Source organism: Perognathus longimembris, chromosome 1 (assembly GCF_023159225.1).
Source record: "Perognathus longimembris pacificus isolate PPM17 chromosome 1, ASM2315922v1, whole genome shotgun sequence".
Classification (NCBI taxonomy): Eukaryota; Metazoa; Chordata; class Mammalia; order Rodentia; family Heteromyidae; genus Perognathus; species Perognathus longimembris.
In genome coordinates this window covers 91,922,469-91,941,115 of record NC_063161.1, presented here as the reverse complement: position 1 = coordinate 91,941,115, position 18,647 = coordinate 91,922,469, and the positions used below count along the sequence as shown (strand labels likewise).

General features: G+C 39.4%; 1 protein-coding gene and 1 long non-coding RNA gene across 6 annotated transcripts in view; one reads left to right on the top strand and one right to left on the bottom strand.

Annotated features, from left to right (window-relative positions):
• Pcsk5 (proprotein convertase subtilisin/kexin type 5) overlaps window positions 1–18,647 on the top strand; it is a 411,976-nt gene that overhangs the window by 318,463 nt on the left and 74,866 nt on the right. For 4 of the 5 annotated variants that reach the window (XM_048332196.1, XM_048332173.1, XM_048332167.1 and 1 more), the window contains 3 exons: window positions 5,575–5,711; window positions 10,053–10,259; window positions 11,414–11,482. In XM_048332196.1, the coding sequence (XP_048188153.1) occupies window positions 5,575–5,711; window positions 10,053–10,259; window positions 11,414–11,482 (413 nt within the window). The remainder of the gene's footprint in view (window positions 1–5,574; window positions 5,712–10,052; window positions 10,260–11,413; window positions 11,483–18,647) is intronic. The other variant, XM_048332181.1, reaches the window with a different exon arrangement.
• Window positions 17,085–17,719, bottom strand: LOC125340559. Its single transcript, XR_007208778.1, has 2 exons — window positions 17,371–17,719; window positions 17,085–17,161 (listed from the first exon to the last, which is right to left on the bottom strand). It is a non-coding gene; the product is annotated as an uncharacterized LOC125340559 (long non-coding RNA).

The following is an 18,647-nucleotide window of genomic DNA, read 5'->3' as shown; positions in this document are numbered from 1 at the left end:
CAGAAAATGGCCAGAAGTGGCGCTGTGGCTCAAGTGGTAGAGTGCTAGCCTTGAGCAAAAAGAAGCCAGGGACAGTGCTCAGACCCTGAGTTCAAGCCTCAGGACTGGCAAAAAAAAAAAAAAGTGATATTCAATACATGCATCCATAAAATTTAAGAAAAAAAAAAGAAGAAGACACCAACCCAAGCAGAAAAGCCTATGAGTTTATTATCTCTAACCAGCATAAAAAAAGCCAAAAGCTGTGGTGTGCTCAAATGGTAGAGCAATAGTCTTGAGCATAAAACCCTAGTTCAAACCCTAGTACTGGCATTGATTAATAAATGAATTAATTAAGTGGTTAATTAATTAATCAGTGCCAGAGCTGGGCATAGTGGAACTTGAGCTGCTAAGATGGATGGGAAGAACTGAGGTTTGAGGTCAGCCTAAAGTGCATTCCAAGATTCTATCTCAAGTTAAAAAAAAAATCTAGGCCATTGATAGCAGATCAGAAGTAAGCCTTCTGGGTCATTTTGGTAGTTTTGTGTGATTGCCTGTGCTTTGGCTTTTGAAGAAAGAAAAACATTTGCATGGATATTAAACCAAGTTATCTTCTTAAGAAAATCTTATTCCTGGGAACAATTTTCATCTCATTCCTCTGAGCATTACATTTATTTCCCCATCTTTCTTCTTTGATGTCCATTATTTACAAATATGTCCAAGAAGGGTACTGTAGCGTGTCAATGAACTACCTGATTTCTTTTCTTATTATTCCAGTATTTTCCCTGAGGGGAACTGAGAAGATAAAAAAAGAGACTATGTGGAAAGATGGTGATGTTGACTTATTTGTTTTTGAAAGATCTGCAAAGTATTTTCCTTAAGTATTTCCCAAAGTGCTTCCTGAATGGGAGTTTTATTTCATTCTGTACTGGTATAACCCATTATTTGAGACTGGGTAACTTATAAACCACACAAGTTTGGCTGACCATTCTGAAGAATTAGAAGTCCTAGAGCTAGCCTATAGTAATGGCCTTTATCCCACATTATCCCTCTACAGCAGGTGAGTGAGCATGAGAAAGGGAGAGTAAGAGTAAAAATAGAAAAACCAAATTGCTTGTGTGACTAACCCATTCCCATGATTACATTAATCCATCCATGGTGGAAGATTCTACATTACCTAGTCACCCCTTACTAAGCCCCACCTCACAACATTTTTGCATTGTGGATTAACTTTACAACACATGAACTTTGGGGGACACGCTCAAATCATAGCAAGTAGAATCAGGCTGATCCAAGACAAGTCAAAAATGTCTGCTTTGTATCCACCCCTGAACTAGGTGAACAGTCAAGGTGTTCTTTAGAACACCCTCCAAGACAGTCAAAGGATCATGGCACACCCAGGAACAAGCAATAGTGAAGCCATATTAACATACTGAATGTGAAACAAGAGCTGGACCATGGATAAGGGGACACAGAGGCTGGAGCTGTAGAGGATGCATCCTCTGCCTGGCCATGGATGGAAGAGTCATGGTTGTGAGGGAGAAATAAATATCCTCAAGTCTCTCCTTCCTCCCATTTCAGATCTGTTGCTAATGTTTTCCCTTGACTGCAACTAACTGGAAGACTGTGGGAAAGGCAACCTACAAGTGAGAATAATTGAGTTTGGGATGAAATTCAGAATGTGTTAAATTCCAGGGCACAGTGAGACAGAAAATGGTAGGAAATGGATCTAGGCTGCATGCAAATGGAGATCAGTAAACTAACCAGCACTACCAGTCTCTGTAAACTTTTAGGTTGAGCTTCTAAGGACTATTTGGAAACTTGGCAGAAGCAAGGTGCCCTTTGCCACTGTATTTAACATACTAAGCTCTGAAATGCCATGGTCCTCACTGCCCAAACTCATTCGCCAGCCCTGTCCTGAAGGAGATATAGAGTCAATGAACTCTCTGAACCACTTAAATTCTTACCCTGCCTTGAATATTTTGTTTGACCTGCTTCAGTGATACAGAGACTGAAAGATTTTTTAATGTACTGCTAGAATATTAAAGCACTGAGAAGTTACATTAAGTACCCTTGTGGTGGCTTTAATAAGGTTAGGCCAACAATTGGCACAGGGGTCTTGAGAACCCTTGCTATCTTTTCCATTATACTTCACATCTCACCACACACACACACACACACACACACACTCTCTCTGAAGGTCTCTAGAATAGTTCCTGCCAATATCAATATCATCTTTGCCCGTTCTTTAGTACAGTTTTCTACCACCTTTTTTTTCAAACTATGAGCTCTGAAAAACTGTGACTGGTTCCTAGCTACAAAAAGATCCAACATATGCATGATTCAGAAAAAAGAAGCTCTTCCACAGAGCCAAGCTCACCTACACATATCAGAAATCCACATGGTGGATGGCTGGTGATCTCAAAGATTCCCTGATGCACTAAAGAAAATGTTTATTAGCCACACCTTCTGCTTTCAAGAAGCAATGTTTCCCTTCTCCTCCACATCATGGGGTTGGTAGAAGTTGTTTCCATTTGAAATGGGACTTTTCTTCAAGTTTCTTAGCAACTTTTCTTGAGAGGGTATAGATAATTCTGCAGGTGTGATATAATCCATTGCCATTAATGAAGCCTGTTTGTTTTCCTTATCTTTCTATCTTTAGGAAGAATTGTGCTGTTATAAAAATTGAGTATGTTTCCTCTGCTTTCCTTAGGGCACAGGACTAGGGTGGTTTGGACAATTATATACTTGGTACTTTCTTAAAGTCAAGTTGGCAGCCTCTTTTCCTACACAAATGTGGAGGCATTTATTTCCTCTGGGCTCTGCTATATCTGCATGGTTTTTAATGGTTGCCATGGAAAGCATCAGGTCATCTCTTCAAAGAGAAATGACTTCCCCTAAACCAATCTGTCACCTCCTTCTGAAATGGTATAATGATGATGAAATTTACATCTCTTTCCCAACTGAATTTAGCAAGGAAAGACATCCCCCCTCCATCCCAGGATAAACTTTCCCTTTTCTCCCTTGCAGAAGAATTTTGAATAGTTTTCTAGGTTAAAGTCCTCTTATACGTTTTCTTATAAGGAAGGCTGGGGGTGTTACTACTGTAGTTGTTAAGTAAACCCATTCAAGTTATTCATTTGTAAAATCTTCTAACTCAAAACACAAAGCCAGATTAGGACTCTCTCTCTCTCTTAATTTCCTGAAAACTTGGGATATAGACAACCCACTCCTCAATGCAGGGTTTGCTCAAATGTCTAAATAATAGGGTTTAGTCGAGTAAGTATCAACCCAGGCACAAATTACCTACACCTGTGCTGTTGTGTCCTGTCCAGCCTGGCTAGAGGAAGGAAGAAGAGAGAGAAGGAAAGATTTATTTTCCTGAGAGTTCTACTCAAGTTATCAGGCCTGGGGATGGAGGGGGACTTCATCCCTTCCACTTGTGCATGCTGTGTGCCCAGTCAAGTTCACAATTTATGCAATAACTACTACTCTAAGGAAGCTTCACGACACTAGTTTGGCATCACTTGTGTTGCTGAGAAAGCATCTGGATAATTCTATTCTAATCCAGATTGTCATTGAGCAGCAGTTTTCAAAGCAAGTTCTTCATATGGTACAAGATTGCTGGTATATAGCCAAAGGAAATGTAATTGGTGTATCAAAGATGTGGTGATTATCAAAGCACTTTTCACTATGGCTGAGACATAGAATCATTCTAGGTGCCCATCACAGGGATGAATGAAAAAAAGTTTGTTGTATATGTAATGGAATGTTATCCATCTATAAAAAAGAATGAAATTTTGTCATTTACAACAAAATCCATGGAACTGAAGGGTATAACGTTAACTGAAATAAGCCAGACATAGAAAGACAAATACTGCAATGTCCTCATGCCCATGAAGAAATTAAAAAGAGAAAAGTTCATCTGAATGTTGAGTAGTAATACTAGAGGCTGGAAATGGCGAGGGAAAGGACAGAGTCAAGGTGGAAAAAAAGTACTGAGATGTAGGCAAATGAATAAGTTCTGGTATCCTGAACTACAGTGGGGATCTGAAAAGAACTCAAAAGCTCCAATCATAAAGGAATGATAAGGAGAGGGAAATATTACCCTGATTTGGTTGGCACATACTGTACATTTGTCTTGAAGTATCAAACTGCACCTTATTAATATGCACAGTCAATGGATATTAATCAAAAACTAAAATCAGGCTGGTAGCATGGCTCATGTGGTTCAAAACCTATCTAACAAACACAAGAATCTGAGTTCAAGCCCCAGTATCACCAAAGTGAAGGAATGAATGGGTTAGTAAATTCATTTCTAATGGATAAGTAGCCAAACACCACTGGCTTGTGCCTGTAATCCTAGCTACTCAGAAAACTTGGGCCTGCAGACCACAGTTTGATGCCAGTCCCAGCAGGGAAGTATGAGATTCTTATCTCCAATTAACTACCAAAAAACCAGAAGTGGAGCTGCTGTTCAAGTGGTAGAATATTAGTCTTGAACAAAAAACTCAAAAACAAACAAAAAACCTCAGGCACCTAAGATCTGAGTTTAATTCCCCAGACCAACACACACACACACACACACACACACACACACACACACACACACACGATAAATAATAAAGGAATATTTTAAGTGTACTCTCTGAACCAACAGTGTTAGTACTATCTGGAAATTTGTCAGGAATCCAAATTCTCAGTTCCCTTCCTGGGAGCCCTTTTAAATTAGATACTGGAGGTGGAGGCTGCAGCTCTTTCCATCTATACACATTGTCCATCTGAATTCTACGTCCAATGTATCAACATTTTGTATTTTTCTGAGCAGAATTCTTAGATACAATTGAGTTAATCCCATATGCTCTTAAGATTATTTGGCAAGGAACAAAGAAGCAAAAGCATGAAAATATTAGCAATGAAATTATGATATACATGGTAAGTATACAAAACTAAAGATTTTAGAAGCCCACATACTGACTGACATTCAGTGCCATTATAGGTGGTCACAAGCATGACCAGAAAATAAAGACTGCAGTACTCTCTATGCCAAACTCAAGAGTTCATTGATTAATTGCAGCATACATAGGCCAAATTTGTAAGTAGCACCTAAGCTTACAGACTAATGCTTCATTCTTCTCTTCAAAGGCCTTTGCAGCCATCATTTCCTTTGCCAAGTAAGTTTGGGTGTGCTGATAACTGAAGGCAGAGTATTTTTCCCCGAAGGCCTCAGGATTTAGAGGCTCATTTAGCATCTTGAAAGCACAGAGACCTCCATCTGACTGATGGCTGGTTTTGACTGAGGCCTACAATGTGGATTTAATCCCTGTGGGCACCCGTAAGTGAGCCTGGAACCAGATGCAGGATGGGAGCTCCAGCCAGTTTCTGGCTGGCCTGCCGTTGGATCCAAATCTCAGGCCAAGAATGGGTACGTGACTAATGATTCACATGTTCTAAGCTGATGAGTCCCAGGCATCCCCTCTTGTTTCTGGAACAAGGAAACCACATCTGTACAGTGAAACACAAATACCACATGTTCGGAGTCTTAAACCATTCTGGGAAGTCACTCTGATGGATTCTCAACGTCTGCTTTTCCTCTAGGGTCCTTGATAATGGCCGCTGCATTTTAAACTGTCCTTCGTGGAAATTTGAATTTAAGAACCAATGCCTTCCATGCCACCACACCTGCCAAGGATGCCAAGGAAGCGGGCCTTCCAATTGTACCTCTTGCAGAGCAGGTGAGGGAGCTGGCTGCTGGCTCACTCCCCCATATTTCAAAGCTGTTCTCTGGATGGCCAGGATTTGGGTTGATACAGAAGGTTCATCCTGGTCTTGAAGGTTAAGTGTACAGCTGCTGATCACACAACAGGGAAGTCTCTGCTTGTTTCCAGACCATGAAAATCTTATTCACATTATCACAGATGCTGACTTATTGCCTGTGGGAAGAAGACAGAAGGAGAGAGACAAGGCATAGAAACACAATGTCAGGCATTACACATGCAGTAAAGCTAACATCCAAGTGGATGCTGGGAATCAAAAGAGACACATTTTAAAGGGATAACATATCAGGGGCTGTGTAAGGTCTCCTCAGAGCTGAGCTATGGGATGTAGGTGTCATCAGAGCCCTGAAGGAAGAAGGTAAGCATCTTGGCTCCTGACACATAGGGACTTGGGTGTCTCAGTTTGAACTCTCCAAGTGTTCCGCTGTTGTTATATTGTAGTCTCAGAGCTCTGCAGTTTGATACCTCTCTTTCACATTTTCAGTGGGAACTAAATTTAAATTGCAAATAAGAACTTGGATTTTTGTTGTTGCTATCCTTGTTTCTGTTGAAAAGTTGGGAGGTCTCACAATATTGGGCCTACCTTCCCCAAAAAGTTTTAGAGCTGGAGCACTAGAAAAGCTGCTCCCCGTTTCTCCACAGTCCTCACCATTCCCAGTTATCTCACTGACCCCAAGGTTTTAGTTGCCCTCATCATCATACAAAAATCGTTTTGTTTTCTAGTGAAAGAGAATTATTTATCTCTATTTTTGCTTTCAGTAAAACCAAGAAATATGAATTGATTCCTATAATGAATTAGTAGCACTATAAATAGATAATACAGTTTGGGGTTAAAATTAAAAGTGTCACTTTATGTTTCATATGTAAACACAGTATACCTTTGTACGGTGTACCTTTTTATCTCAATATTTTTATTTCCTCCTGTTTCTTTCATCATCGTTAAGATAATAATAACTATCTTTTATAGCATTATCATGAAAATTAAATGAGGCAAAACCATAAAGCAATTTTAGGATAGTAAATCAATTACATTAGCTGTTCTTATTTTTCTAACTATTACTCTTACTGTTGTTGATTTTATCTGCCTACTCCTTAGCCTCAAGGGTTCACTTGAGTTGTCTCCACTCATTTATGACTGAGTTCTTCTTGTTTCATCCTAGGGTGCTAATGTCATTTCCATAAAGAGAGCCTCCCTCTTGGTCTAGGTTAGGCCCCTTTCACACGACCACCCGTGGAGGCTTATACTTGCCTTTCACAGTCTCAAAACATTTGATATCTGTGTTGCCATAGCACAGCACAACATAGCAGGAATAACAGGTTTCTACCTTAATTTCTGCTATAAGCGTAAGCATGAGCACAGCATCTGGCTTATAGAAATGGCCCAATAAATAACTGAGTGAATAAATGATTCCGTAAAAAGAACATCCCAACTAGCACACAGAAAACCTGGGCTCTCGTCCCAGCTTTGTTATTAACTGGAAAACACAAACATAGTCATTTCACATTTTCTAAGCTATTTCTAATTTGTACACAGAAGAAGAAGGAAGAGAAGGAGGTAGAAGAGGACAAATTGGCATTTCAAGTTACTTTGCCATGTAAAATATTCTAAATCTCCATTTATAGCACAGAATTAGAGAAAAGTGTAGGTACTAAACAAATGTCTAATTCTCTAAGCATTTTGCAGCTACTTTTACCAAACATTATGTAAAGTGCTTTTCATATTCCTTCCATATTTTCTATTTGAAAGGTTGTTTTCAATCTACTACCTGAAACACTTAGGGCATCCCTCCCACATACAAGTTACTATACATTGGGTACCATGCTAAGTATAATGAATGGTCACATAACACTTCTGATGGTTAATATTTATCATTAACTTGATTGGATTGATATGTGCCTAGGAGACAAATACGCACACATATGGGGCACCTGTGAGGGTGTTTCCGGAGAAAATGAGTTAAGGGGTAAGATGGAAGTTAAGGGCCCAGATGGGGTAAAAGAAGCAGGAGAAAGCCCTCAGAATAAGCATTCATTTCTTCTCTCTATTTCTCTCTCTCCCTCTTACTCTATCTCCCTCTCTCTTTCTTCTTTCCCTCTACACTCTCTCTCCCTCCCTTTTCCTTCCCCTTTTTCCTTCCCCTCTTTCCTTCCTGCTTTTCCTCCCCCTCTGCATTCCCATCTTCTTCTTCATTCCTTCTCTGCTTCCTGGCCACCATAAAATGAGCTACTCTGCTCTCCCCTGAAGTACTGAAAACTCCAACACCCTGAGCCAAACTAAGTTTTTCCTTCCCTTAAGTAAGCTGTTTATGTCTGATGTTTTGCCACAGCAACAGCAAAAAACAGAATTTCCACAATACTCACATTCAAGTTCACAGTCTACTAAAGAAGTTTTTCCTCCTTTATTACAAAGTAAGAAATAGCAAAGGAACACTAGCAATCTTGTCATGGGCCACAGAAGAAACACTACTTGCATCTGTGACGACAGAGAAGGCTTGCTGGAGGGGGCATTACTTAGCCAACTCTCATTCAGCAGAGTTCTCTGTGGAAGAAATTGAATATGGCCAAATACAAACTCACTCTCTTGCTCAGTCAAGCAATCATGCAATCAATATATAGTTAGAAGTCAGTGGAAGTAGAATTTGTCCTCTAGCCTCCAGATGGAGAGGTGATGTCCTGTGAAGCTTTAGGGATGTACAGTAATAAATGCTGTCCATCACATTGTCCAGTCTACATCTGAGAAGTGTGGTGCACTGAAAAGCACTATTGTTTGGGAAACAGTCAAGATGGGGAACAGGATTTGCTGGAGTCTCATGAAGGGGCTGAGAAGAACATACTTTGGAAGGTTGAGCCTTTGTGGTCTCCTGAGGACTCACGTTCTACCAGATTTGAGTTTTGTGATCCACAACATTGGTCTGTAGCTATATCATCCCTACATGGCATGGCATAGCTTTGAAACACTCTCCTTCTGTCTTAGGATACAACATTTTCAAAGTCTAACTGGGAAAGAGTTGAATCTTTTTTTTTTTTTTTTTTGCTACCACCTTTGTAGAATCCCTCTTTATTTTTTTGGTCCCCAAGAACCAGCAGACTTGTATATGAAATTCCCATCAGAAAAGAGAGTCCATAATTCAACAACGTGTTTGTAAGATTGTATTTGAATCAAAGCTTCATTAAGTATGAAAAATGAAGGAGAACTGTTTGAAAGTGCCACATCTGTATGTAAAAGATAGTATCAGAAATTTCACAGGGTGCAGTTTAACATTATACTGGCTTTCAATTCTGCACTTGCCACAGGGGGTTACTGCTATATTTATCCACCAATTCAGCAGCCTTGCATCTTGAAGGTAAATGGTTTCGGATCTCCATGTGGTAGATCACACAATGAGTGTACACTAGACTCAGTTATTCTCAGTAACACAGTTTGGCTTCTCTACAGAAGTGAGAACATTTGGGAAATGTGATTCAAGGGAGATCATATTCTGCCCACACTCAACATGCCTGCAAGCATGCACACCTGTGCACGTGTGTGTGCACACACACATGCACTGGAGAATGGAAGTAGGCAATCTCTACATGCATGTATAGAATTCATCTTAGTGTTGCTTTTTATATTTGTGACTGATTATAATACTTTGTCATTAGCTATGATGCTTTATAAATAGTTCAATTTTTCCGTTCCTTCTAGGTACCAATTCTCATAGTCTGTCATGCTTGGGGGAATTAGAGCCCAAAGTTGACAGAAATCAAGACCTTCAGAAATCCATGTCAAGGAATCCAAAAAGCATGCTTGGTTTTAGTGTTTCAATATGGTTGCCATTATGGCAACTGGTAACTTTGCAAAACAATGCAGACAATTTTGATAACAATTCCAAGTCATTTTTAGAAATTGCACTTTTATAAGGCATATCTATCATGAAGCATGTGTTTATTCTTATGGGATCTCTGTAATGTCTAAGTCTGAGATGTTCCACAGATACCAAAAGAGCCCTTTGGGAAAGTTAAACCCATTTTGAATTGTCGTTATTCACAGAGTATGGTTTGTGGTTTTGCAATGACATCCCCGTTCACTCGAATATATAAAATAGTGGAAAATGATTTCCTGCAAGGAAAACTTTCAACCAGGGTATAGTAGATATTGCACTTTTCATTAAGTACATTCTTATACTCTTGGCCCCCTAGGAACAAAAGCATTCAGTTGTTTCTTTTTTTCAAAAATAAAATGTCTTCCGTAATATTAGCTTCCATGACTGACTCTGTACATTTTTTTCCTCTCTTTTCATTGCTTCAATAACTGGTCAGACAATCATGGCCAAGAGCGCCTCCTATACCAAGGAGAGTGTCGAGAGAGCTGCCCATTGGGTCACTACCCCACCAAGGAACACACCTGCCTGCCCTGCCCAGACAACTGTGAGCTTTGCCAAAGCCCACGTGTCTGCACACAATGCCTGAGTGGCTACTTCATACTGCCCACCAACCATACCTGCCAGAAGCTGGAGTGTGGACAAGGTAAGGATGTTATGGGGTCCCTGCCAATATCAGGAGGTGGGATGAGGTGCTGCATCTTGGATGTTATAGAGACTGGAATGATCACCCAGGCTTTACTATCTGTAGTTGGGATTACTTTGGAAGGCTCTGTAGGCCAGCAGGAGCTGACTACACATCCTTTCCCTGGATTTCCCCAGACACAGGGGAGGTTTATAAATATAGCAGGGAGAAAATTAGGTCAGATCCTAAAGTCTTGGCCAGCAGTTTTCTCCTTCCCAATTTGTCGATTGGAGACCCAAGGTAACACTAATCTCATGTCTCCTTGCCTTGGGGTCTTCATTTGTGAAGGGAAAAGCAAAGCAGCAGGACAGAGTGGCTGAAAGAAGCCACTGAGAATCAGTCTACCTAGAAGTACTTAAAAATTGGTAAATGGTCTGTGAATGAGATATGTCATTGCTTTTGCCTGTTTCCACACCAAAATATTTTTTGAGTAATGAAGACCCTCATTTCTATTTCTCTTTAATGTTTGTGGATTGAGGGGGTTTTGGTGCCAGTTTAGAGCTGGTACTCTAATACTTAAGCCAGACTTCTACTTCTGTCTTTTTGATGGTTAATTGGAGATTTTTTTTTATCTATTTTGCCTGGGCTATCTTTTTTTTTTTTTTTTTTTTTTTGTCCATCATTGGGTTTAAACTCTGGGCCTGGGCACTGTCCCTGAGCTCTTCAGCTCAAGGCTAGTGCTCTACCACTTGAGCCACAGTGCCACTTCTGGTTATCTGGTAGTTAATTGGAGATAAGAGTCTCACAGACTTGCCTGCCTGAGCTGGCTTTGAACCATGATCCTCAGATCTCAGCCTCCTGAGTATCTAGGATTACAGGTGTGAGCCACAAGTTCCCAGCTCAGAAATGATTTCTTTAATATATAAAATCTACTGACTTTATTCTAAATTTATATAAATGGCATATAGTCCAACTTGGCTCCATGTATATCCAGCCAAGCAAGCTGATCCAATCAATTAAATTAATAGAGATAAAGTATGTCCTTAAAGTTGGTTATGGAATTCATAACTGATAGATAATTTACTCACAATAAGCTTTATGCCAGTGTTTTTATAGCACTTAGTGTATCTTCACTTAGTGTGAAAATGAGTTCTATTTCTACCTTTTCTGCATAGGTGAAGTGCAAGACTTGGACTATGAAGAATGCTTGCCTTGTGAGGAAGGATGTCTGGGATGCAGTGTGGGTATGTCATCTGCCTTACTTAAGAGTTGCAGTCACTGTGTCCTTTTTCAGCTATCCTCATCCTGTTGTAGCTTCAGTAAAGACTCTTGTCATTCTTTTCACCATCAGTGTCCCATCAACGTGCATGATGTAGGCTTACTTCAGGATGAACAGGGTCGCAGTGAGGATGCCCTTGCTTCTGAAGCATGGGCTGGGCCTCTTGTCTCCATGGAAGTCTAAGTGCCGGGATATCATGATAGAATGCTTAATGAGCATGTGTGAGGGAGGACCTGGGACTCAGCCTCTTCTTAGCATCTTAGGGTCACTATTTTTTAAATTTATCTCTAAGTAGTTTACAAAGGGTCTTCAATTCAACATAACAATTTTTTATACGTACAATTAAGGTGACAGATTTTAAAGATTAATAGCAGACATACATAAACAAAGATATATCTTCCTATTGTAACTCAATTGGTATATAAAATGCCAACACTGTGGGTAGAGAGATGGAAAGGTTTTCCTTTATAAAAATGTGTTGGGCCAGGTACCAGTGGCTCCCTAGCTACTCAGGAGGCTAAGATCAGTGGATTGAAGTTCGAAGCCAGCCCAGGCAGGAAAGTCTATGAGATTCTTATCTGTGATTGAGCACCAGAAAAAGTAGAAATAGAGCTGTGGTTCAGTGCTAGCTTTGAGCGTAAAAGCTCAGGGAAAGTGGCAGAGCCCATAACCACCATCACCACCACCAACAACCACAAAAATTTGTTGGTTCCTCGGATGCTAGGATAATCCTTGGAGGAGAATGCATTATGGTGACAGTAGAGTGGACATCCCCATTGTGCAATGAAAACGTATATAACTCTTTAATTTTATTCAATGGCTCTCCTTCCTCTTCTTCATATTCCTTGTTCTGTGGTAGAGGAGGTCAGAGGAATAGTTTGTGGCATATGGCATCATTGGCTTAGATGGAAAGTATAAACTAGAAAAGCTACCAAATTCCAGGATGGGGGAGGTGGGGTTGTACCTGACCTAGGGCATGAACTCTGGGCCTGGGCACTGTCCCTGAGCTTCTTCAGTTCAAGGCTAGCATTCTACCACTTGAACCACAGCGCCACTTTCAGATTTTGTGGTAGTTTTAGTGGAGATAAGAGTGCCACAGACTTGCTTGTTCAGACTGTCTTCAAAGCACAATCCTCACATCTCAGCCTCTTGAGTAGCTAGAATTACAGGCATGAGCCACCATCGGCACCTGGCTCCAAGATTGCATTTTATTTTAACTTTAGACAAGATAAGGAAAATAGCATCTAGGATCTGTGAATGGGTACTACAAATAAAGCAAAGATGGATGGAGCAAATTCTCTTCCTTGGGGCCTGGAAAGGCCTGTAGTAATTCTCAAACATTTACATGCACAGAATTCATGTGGGGAATTTGATAAGGTGAAAATTCTTACCCACCATGTACCTTGAGTTTGAGAACTTGTGTTTCTTGCAAGCAATTCATTGAGACCCTGCAGTTGCTTCCTAGACCACTTTTGAACTCCTGAGAGGTCAGATTATGCCAGAGTAGATTTTGATCTGTCTTTCCTAATAGGTAATAAAAATATTACAGATTAATTGTAATTTACCTGATTACTTTTTACCATCTCTCCTGCCTTATGTAGAAAACATGTCTTTTTCTGTAATATCTGTAACTGCAAAACAGAATTGCTAGAAACCCACCATCTGTGATTCCCTTTCTTGTTTGGATTTTTTGTGCAGTTTTTTTTTAATTTTCTTTTAAAAAAATTGTTATTGTAAAGGTGATCTTCAGAGGAATTACAGTTACAATATTCAGGTAATGAGTACCTTTCTTTTTGAACAGTGTCACCACTTCCCTTGTTTTCTCCCAGTTTTTCCCTCCTGATTCCCCCTCCCCAGTAAGTCATATAGTTCATTTTCTGTCTAGTGAGCACCACTGCTGCATTTGTTCACCCTTTGTCCCTCCACTCCTATGCACCCCCTTAATTTCCCAAGTCATTAAACTTGTCTTTTCTTTTTTTTTGTACTGGGAATCAAACCTAGGATGTTGTACTTGCTGTACTTGCTAAATGGCACTTTGCCACTGAGCTAAACCCCAGCCCTATAGTTTCCTTTTGTACCTTCATTATTGTATGCTGTGTGCTGTATGCCCATGCTAGCATTTGTGCATGTATGAATTTTTGTGAGAAAGAAAGACAGGGAGAGAGAAAAAAGGATAAGTGGGAAGGAGGGAAAAGTGAGGGAGAGAGCACCACTCCCCCAGCCTTTCTTCCCACATCTTTTAAAACAGCTTGACAGGAAGGTGTGTTTGTGAGGATCTTAGTGTGGAGGTGGGAACAGTAACAATATAAGCATGATCATGGTGACCTACCTTGTCTACCCTTCTTCACTGATTCCACTAAAAGGGAGATCAAGGAAACTACCAGAAAAGGAGTTCCATGCAGACATTGTCAGTCTGGGAGTTTCAATTTGGAAAGAACTGACTTGAAAATAACAACAACAAAACACATCAGAGTTGGGCTGGGGAGATAGCCTAGTGGCAAGAGTGCCTGCCTCAGATACACGAGGCCCTAGGTTCGATTCCCCAGCACCACATATACAGAGAACGGCCAGAAGCGGCGCTGTGGCTCAAGTGGCAGAGTGCTAGCCTTGAGCGGGAAGAAGCCAGGGACAGTGCTCAGGCCCTGAGTCCAAGGCCCAGGACTGGCCAAAAAAAAAAACAAAACAAAACACATCAGAGTTGGGTTTGCTTTACAAAAGGTGGCTCCTTTTAGAAATTTCAGTTGTTTACTATTTGCAAATGCTGACCTTGGAACTTGGAGTTCAAAGGTGTTGTTATGCCTAGAGCCTTGCTGTAAGGCCCTTTCTGTCATGAACAGCCTACTTGGAAATGGGTCTTTTATAAGGCCTCTGGCAGACAGTCATAGGGACAAGTACAAAATTGAGTGGGGTCATTGGAGGGGGCAAGGGTATTTAAATGCTGCTACTTTTCACATTTTAAACCCTAAAATGTCTCTAAATTTATAAAGTTTCTATGTATTGGGCTAATTATCCTCTTGAGTTGACACAAGTGTGTGTGTGTGTGTGTGTGTGTGTGTGTGTGTGTGTGTAATTTGAATACCACCTATTTTTGAACCTCTATTGATCTTGTTATGCCAAGTCGTGAAAAGACCACCAAGGCCACCAAGACTCAGACGTTCCAAAATGCAAAAGCAAGGCTTTATTCAGGTGAGCTGCAACTCCGGCCTCATCCTACCCACCGACACAGTGGAGGTTAAGAGGAAGCCCAGAGCTGCGATTGCACAGGGCTTATAAAGGCAAAAAACAAAGTTACAGCAATGAGGTGTTCAAGCAAGCAAGATTAAGACACGGGTACAAATCTGATTGGCTCAAGGCTCAAGGCACTCTGGGGGCAGTTAGAGTTAAGCATTCCCAGGCGGTTAGAGTTCTTGACCCGCTGGGCCCTAATAAGCTTGTCCTGGGTTTGCTTACAGGGCCTGCAAGTGGGGCCTGACTTCAAAATGACTTTAGTCTGGCTCTTCAATCTCTCCAATAGAATGGGTTCCTTTGTTACTTGCCCCCTTTATTTAAAGGCAAATAATAACACTTTTTACAGCTGTCAGATATAATCTTCTCTAGACATCAAATAACTTGAGAATAAGCTCTGTGACTTACATATGCTTCTCCTGCAAGAACTAGAAACATGTCTGAGACATAGTAAATGCACAATTAATATGCAAATATCCCTGATTGAATGTTGGCTTGACTTCAGGATTTCAGCTTTACCGTGATATAAAAAGTGATACACACACTGAGTAGAAACTATGCTTAAGATTGGAATTTTCTTTTTTCCTTAGGGAAGCAATATGTGGTACTTTTATGATCCAGTATAGAAGCAGCAAACCAAAGTTCTCAGTCAGCCACATGGTCACATAGATAAACAACTAATCCTATCAGCATTTTTAGATATAATTGATTTATTTTGATAAGTTACATGCGGTATTTAATACTTTATTACAAAAATAGTCCTTCTGTTAGAAGAGTTTTTCCCAAATGTAGGCAAATGTAGGTATTCTGAGCATATTTACTCTAGGGTGCAGGTTCAGTATTCAATGCATTTTCTGCTTAATCGTATTTTCAATTTAGGCTGGTGTATCAGTTAATTTTTGTGTGGCTGTGACCAAAATGCCAGAAAGAATAACTAAGGAAGAAGATTTCTATGGGCTCACATTTTCAAAGGATCTTGTTCATCATGACAGAGATGACATGCTAGACAGATTTACATCATGGCCAATAGGAAACAGAGAGAAAGGAAGACAAGAAGGGACCAGGAGAAAATAGAGGCCCAAGGGCATGACCCAGTGACCCACTTCCTCCATGACCCTGCGGCCTACTTCCTACCTTCTCCACCTTTTACCTTCTACCACCTCCAAATAATGCTATCATATTATCACTCTATCAAGGGATTTATTCATTCATTCATTCCATTGAACTCTTGAGCTAAATCATTTCTCTACACACCCTCTCAGCCATACCAGAGATCTACTTTACTAGGTTTCTTGAGAATTTCATAAGCTAGCCAAGTTGACCATCTAGATTAAGCATAAGAAGTACATTTATCAACACATAATTCCATTGCTAGCAAAAGTTTATTGAATTGAATTTGAGTGTTACCCAAATTCAAAACAGAGATACATGCTCAAGAGTCCCAGAGATTTAAAATTTCCTCTAATTGTATTTGCATGTGATTCAATAATTCAAAGGGTATCTTTTTCCTCAGTTAGAAATATGAATATTAGAACTGTAAGGAGGATTTGAATAAGACATACTTTGTTAAATTTTATAATTTTAATGAGATAAAAGCATAAACTGCATTGAGGTGGGTGATACTTTAGGATAGAATAGAATGTTTTTATTATTGTGGGGTTAGATTTTACTTCATTTAGAAAGTATACACGAGGGGTATTTAAATAGCACCAGTTCTTTCCAAGTATATTTGATGCCAAATTCTTTGTTTTTCCTTGTATCTTGAAATGAAATTTTTAATAAAGAAGACTCTAAGTGTTCTGTATTATATTTCTCTACTAATTGAGGTGAGAGAAGCAAATCAAATAATTTCACCTAATGTTTTGAGCCTACCTTTTTATTTTCATTTAGAGAAAATAGTAATCGATACAACTTTTGATTGTGGTCTATGATTGGGAGCCCACACTTAGATCACAATTGACTTAATGATAGGTTCAACTGAATTACAAAAGATCTTTTTACTGAAACTATGGAAAGAGAATCCTTAGGTAAAAGAAGACAGGTATATTCACAGTAATTCACAGTGCTATTAGTTGTGGTAGTAAGCCTTTGGAAACAGCCTAAATACCTGTACATTGAAGATGGGTTGAATAAACTAAGATACACAATGGTATACTCTGAAGTGATCTCAAACAAAAACAAAGTTCTGTATGAACTGGTATTTACTTCCTGATATACTATAAAGCAGAATGCAAGGTGAAAAATGCTATATAGTATTCTACTTTTGGGATAAACAAATGGCAAAATACAAAACAATGTATGTAATATCCATGTTGTTACTTGTTTTCCAATTTTTTATTTTATTTCATTTTTACTTTTTTTTCAGAAGAGAGTGAAAATAGTAAACTATAATGGTAACCTATAAAGAAGTGAAGGAGGGCTGGGAATATGGCCTAGTGGTAAGGAGCTCGCCTCATATACATGAAGCCCTGGGTTCGATTCCTCAGCACCACATATATAGAAAAAGCCGGAAGTGGCGCTGTGGCTCAAGTGGTAGAGTGCTAGCCTTGAGCAAAAAGAAGCTAGGGACAGTGATCAGGCCCAGAGTTCAAGCCCCAGAACTAGCAAAAAAAAAAAAGTGAAGAAAACAAGAGATTTGTCTAATCTTTTGACAAACTTTTGATTTTTTTAACTGTGTATTTTACATATTCATAACCAGTAACACTCTTGTGAAAGGGTTTCCACTGGAAAAAGTTGGGACAATTTGAGCACAAATTTTCTGATTAACAGTTACAATTCAATTAATTTTTATTAATTCATTCATCAATAACAACATTAAGAGAAGAAGAAATAGAATAGAAAGGAAAGCTCTTTTGTTACAGAACAATTTCAACTACAATGAAATAATTAGTAAATAGGTATATCGCACTCATTTTTGTGTGTATTGTTTCAGGAAAAATATCTAATTATCAATGTTTGTTGAAATTATTGAATGAAACATGGGCTAACCACATGGGCTTAGAGTACTACCAAAATGAATAACCACAATGTACAATTTAAACAAATTATTCCACTTAATATTACTGTTATTATTTCTATACAATGAAACATAAAGTGTCAAGATCCTAGATAATTCCCCTAGTATTCTTAACAACAGTGTCGAGAGCAGTGGATTTCAACTAGAGGTAATTCTATCAGTACAGGATAATCGTCAGTGTTTTGAGACATGTTTGGTTGTCATAACTGTGGAATGATTATTGGTATTTATTGATAGAGACCAAATATGCTGCTGAAGTAAGATAGTGAACCTGAGGCCAGCCTGAATTAGTGAGATCCAGACCAGCCAGGGATACGTAGCAGGACCCTGTCTCAAAAGCCAAAAAGAGTGAGGAGGTGGAAGGAGAAGGAAAAAAAGGAGAAGAAGGAAGAAGAGGAGGAAAAAGAGGTAGTGGGAAAAGGCAAGGAGGAAGAGGAAGTGGAGGAGGAAGACGAGGAGGGGGAGGAGAATGCTGCTAGAAAATGCACCTCACAATGGAGAATTTTCTGATTCAAAGTGTCAGTATTACTGAGGTTGAGAAAATCTTCTTCAACAAGATAAATTCAGATTGTGAGATACAACAACTAACTTATACTCTTGAAGGAAATTCAGCACTATGAGGAGGAAGAAAGAAATAAGAAAATAAATAGATAAGATAACCAAGAAAATGCTTTACATATATTTGAGGGTCAATTTGAAATATCACAATACAATTAATTGGATAATATGGCTGAATCAATGTGACTGGGCACAATTGGGTCCTTTGCTTAGAAGATACAAGAGAGTGTGCAAAGGGAAAAAAATGTCATGATGTTTGTAACTTATTTTCAAACAATCCTGAAAAACCAAATAATTCAAGTAAACCATGTTAAATTGTTCATTGTACATT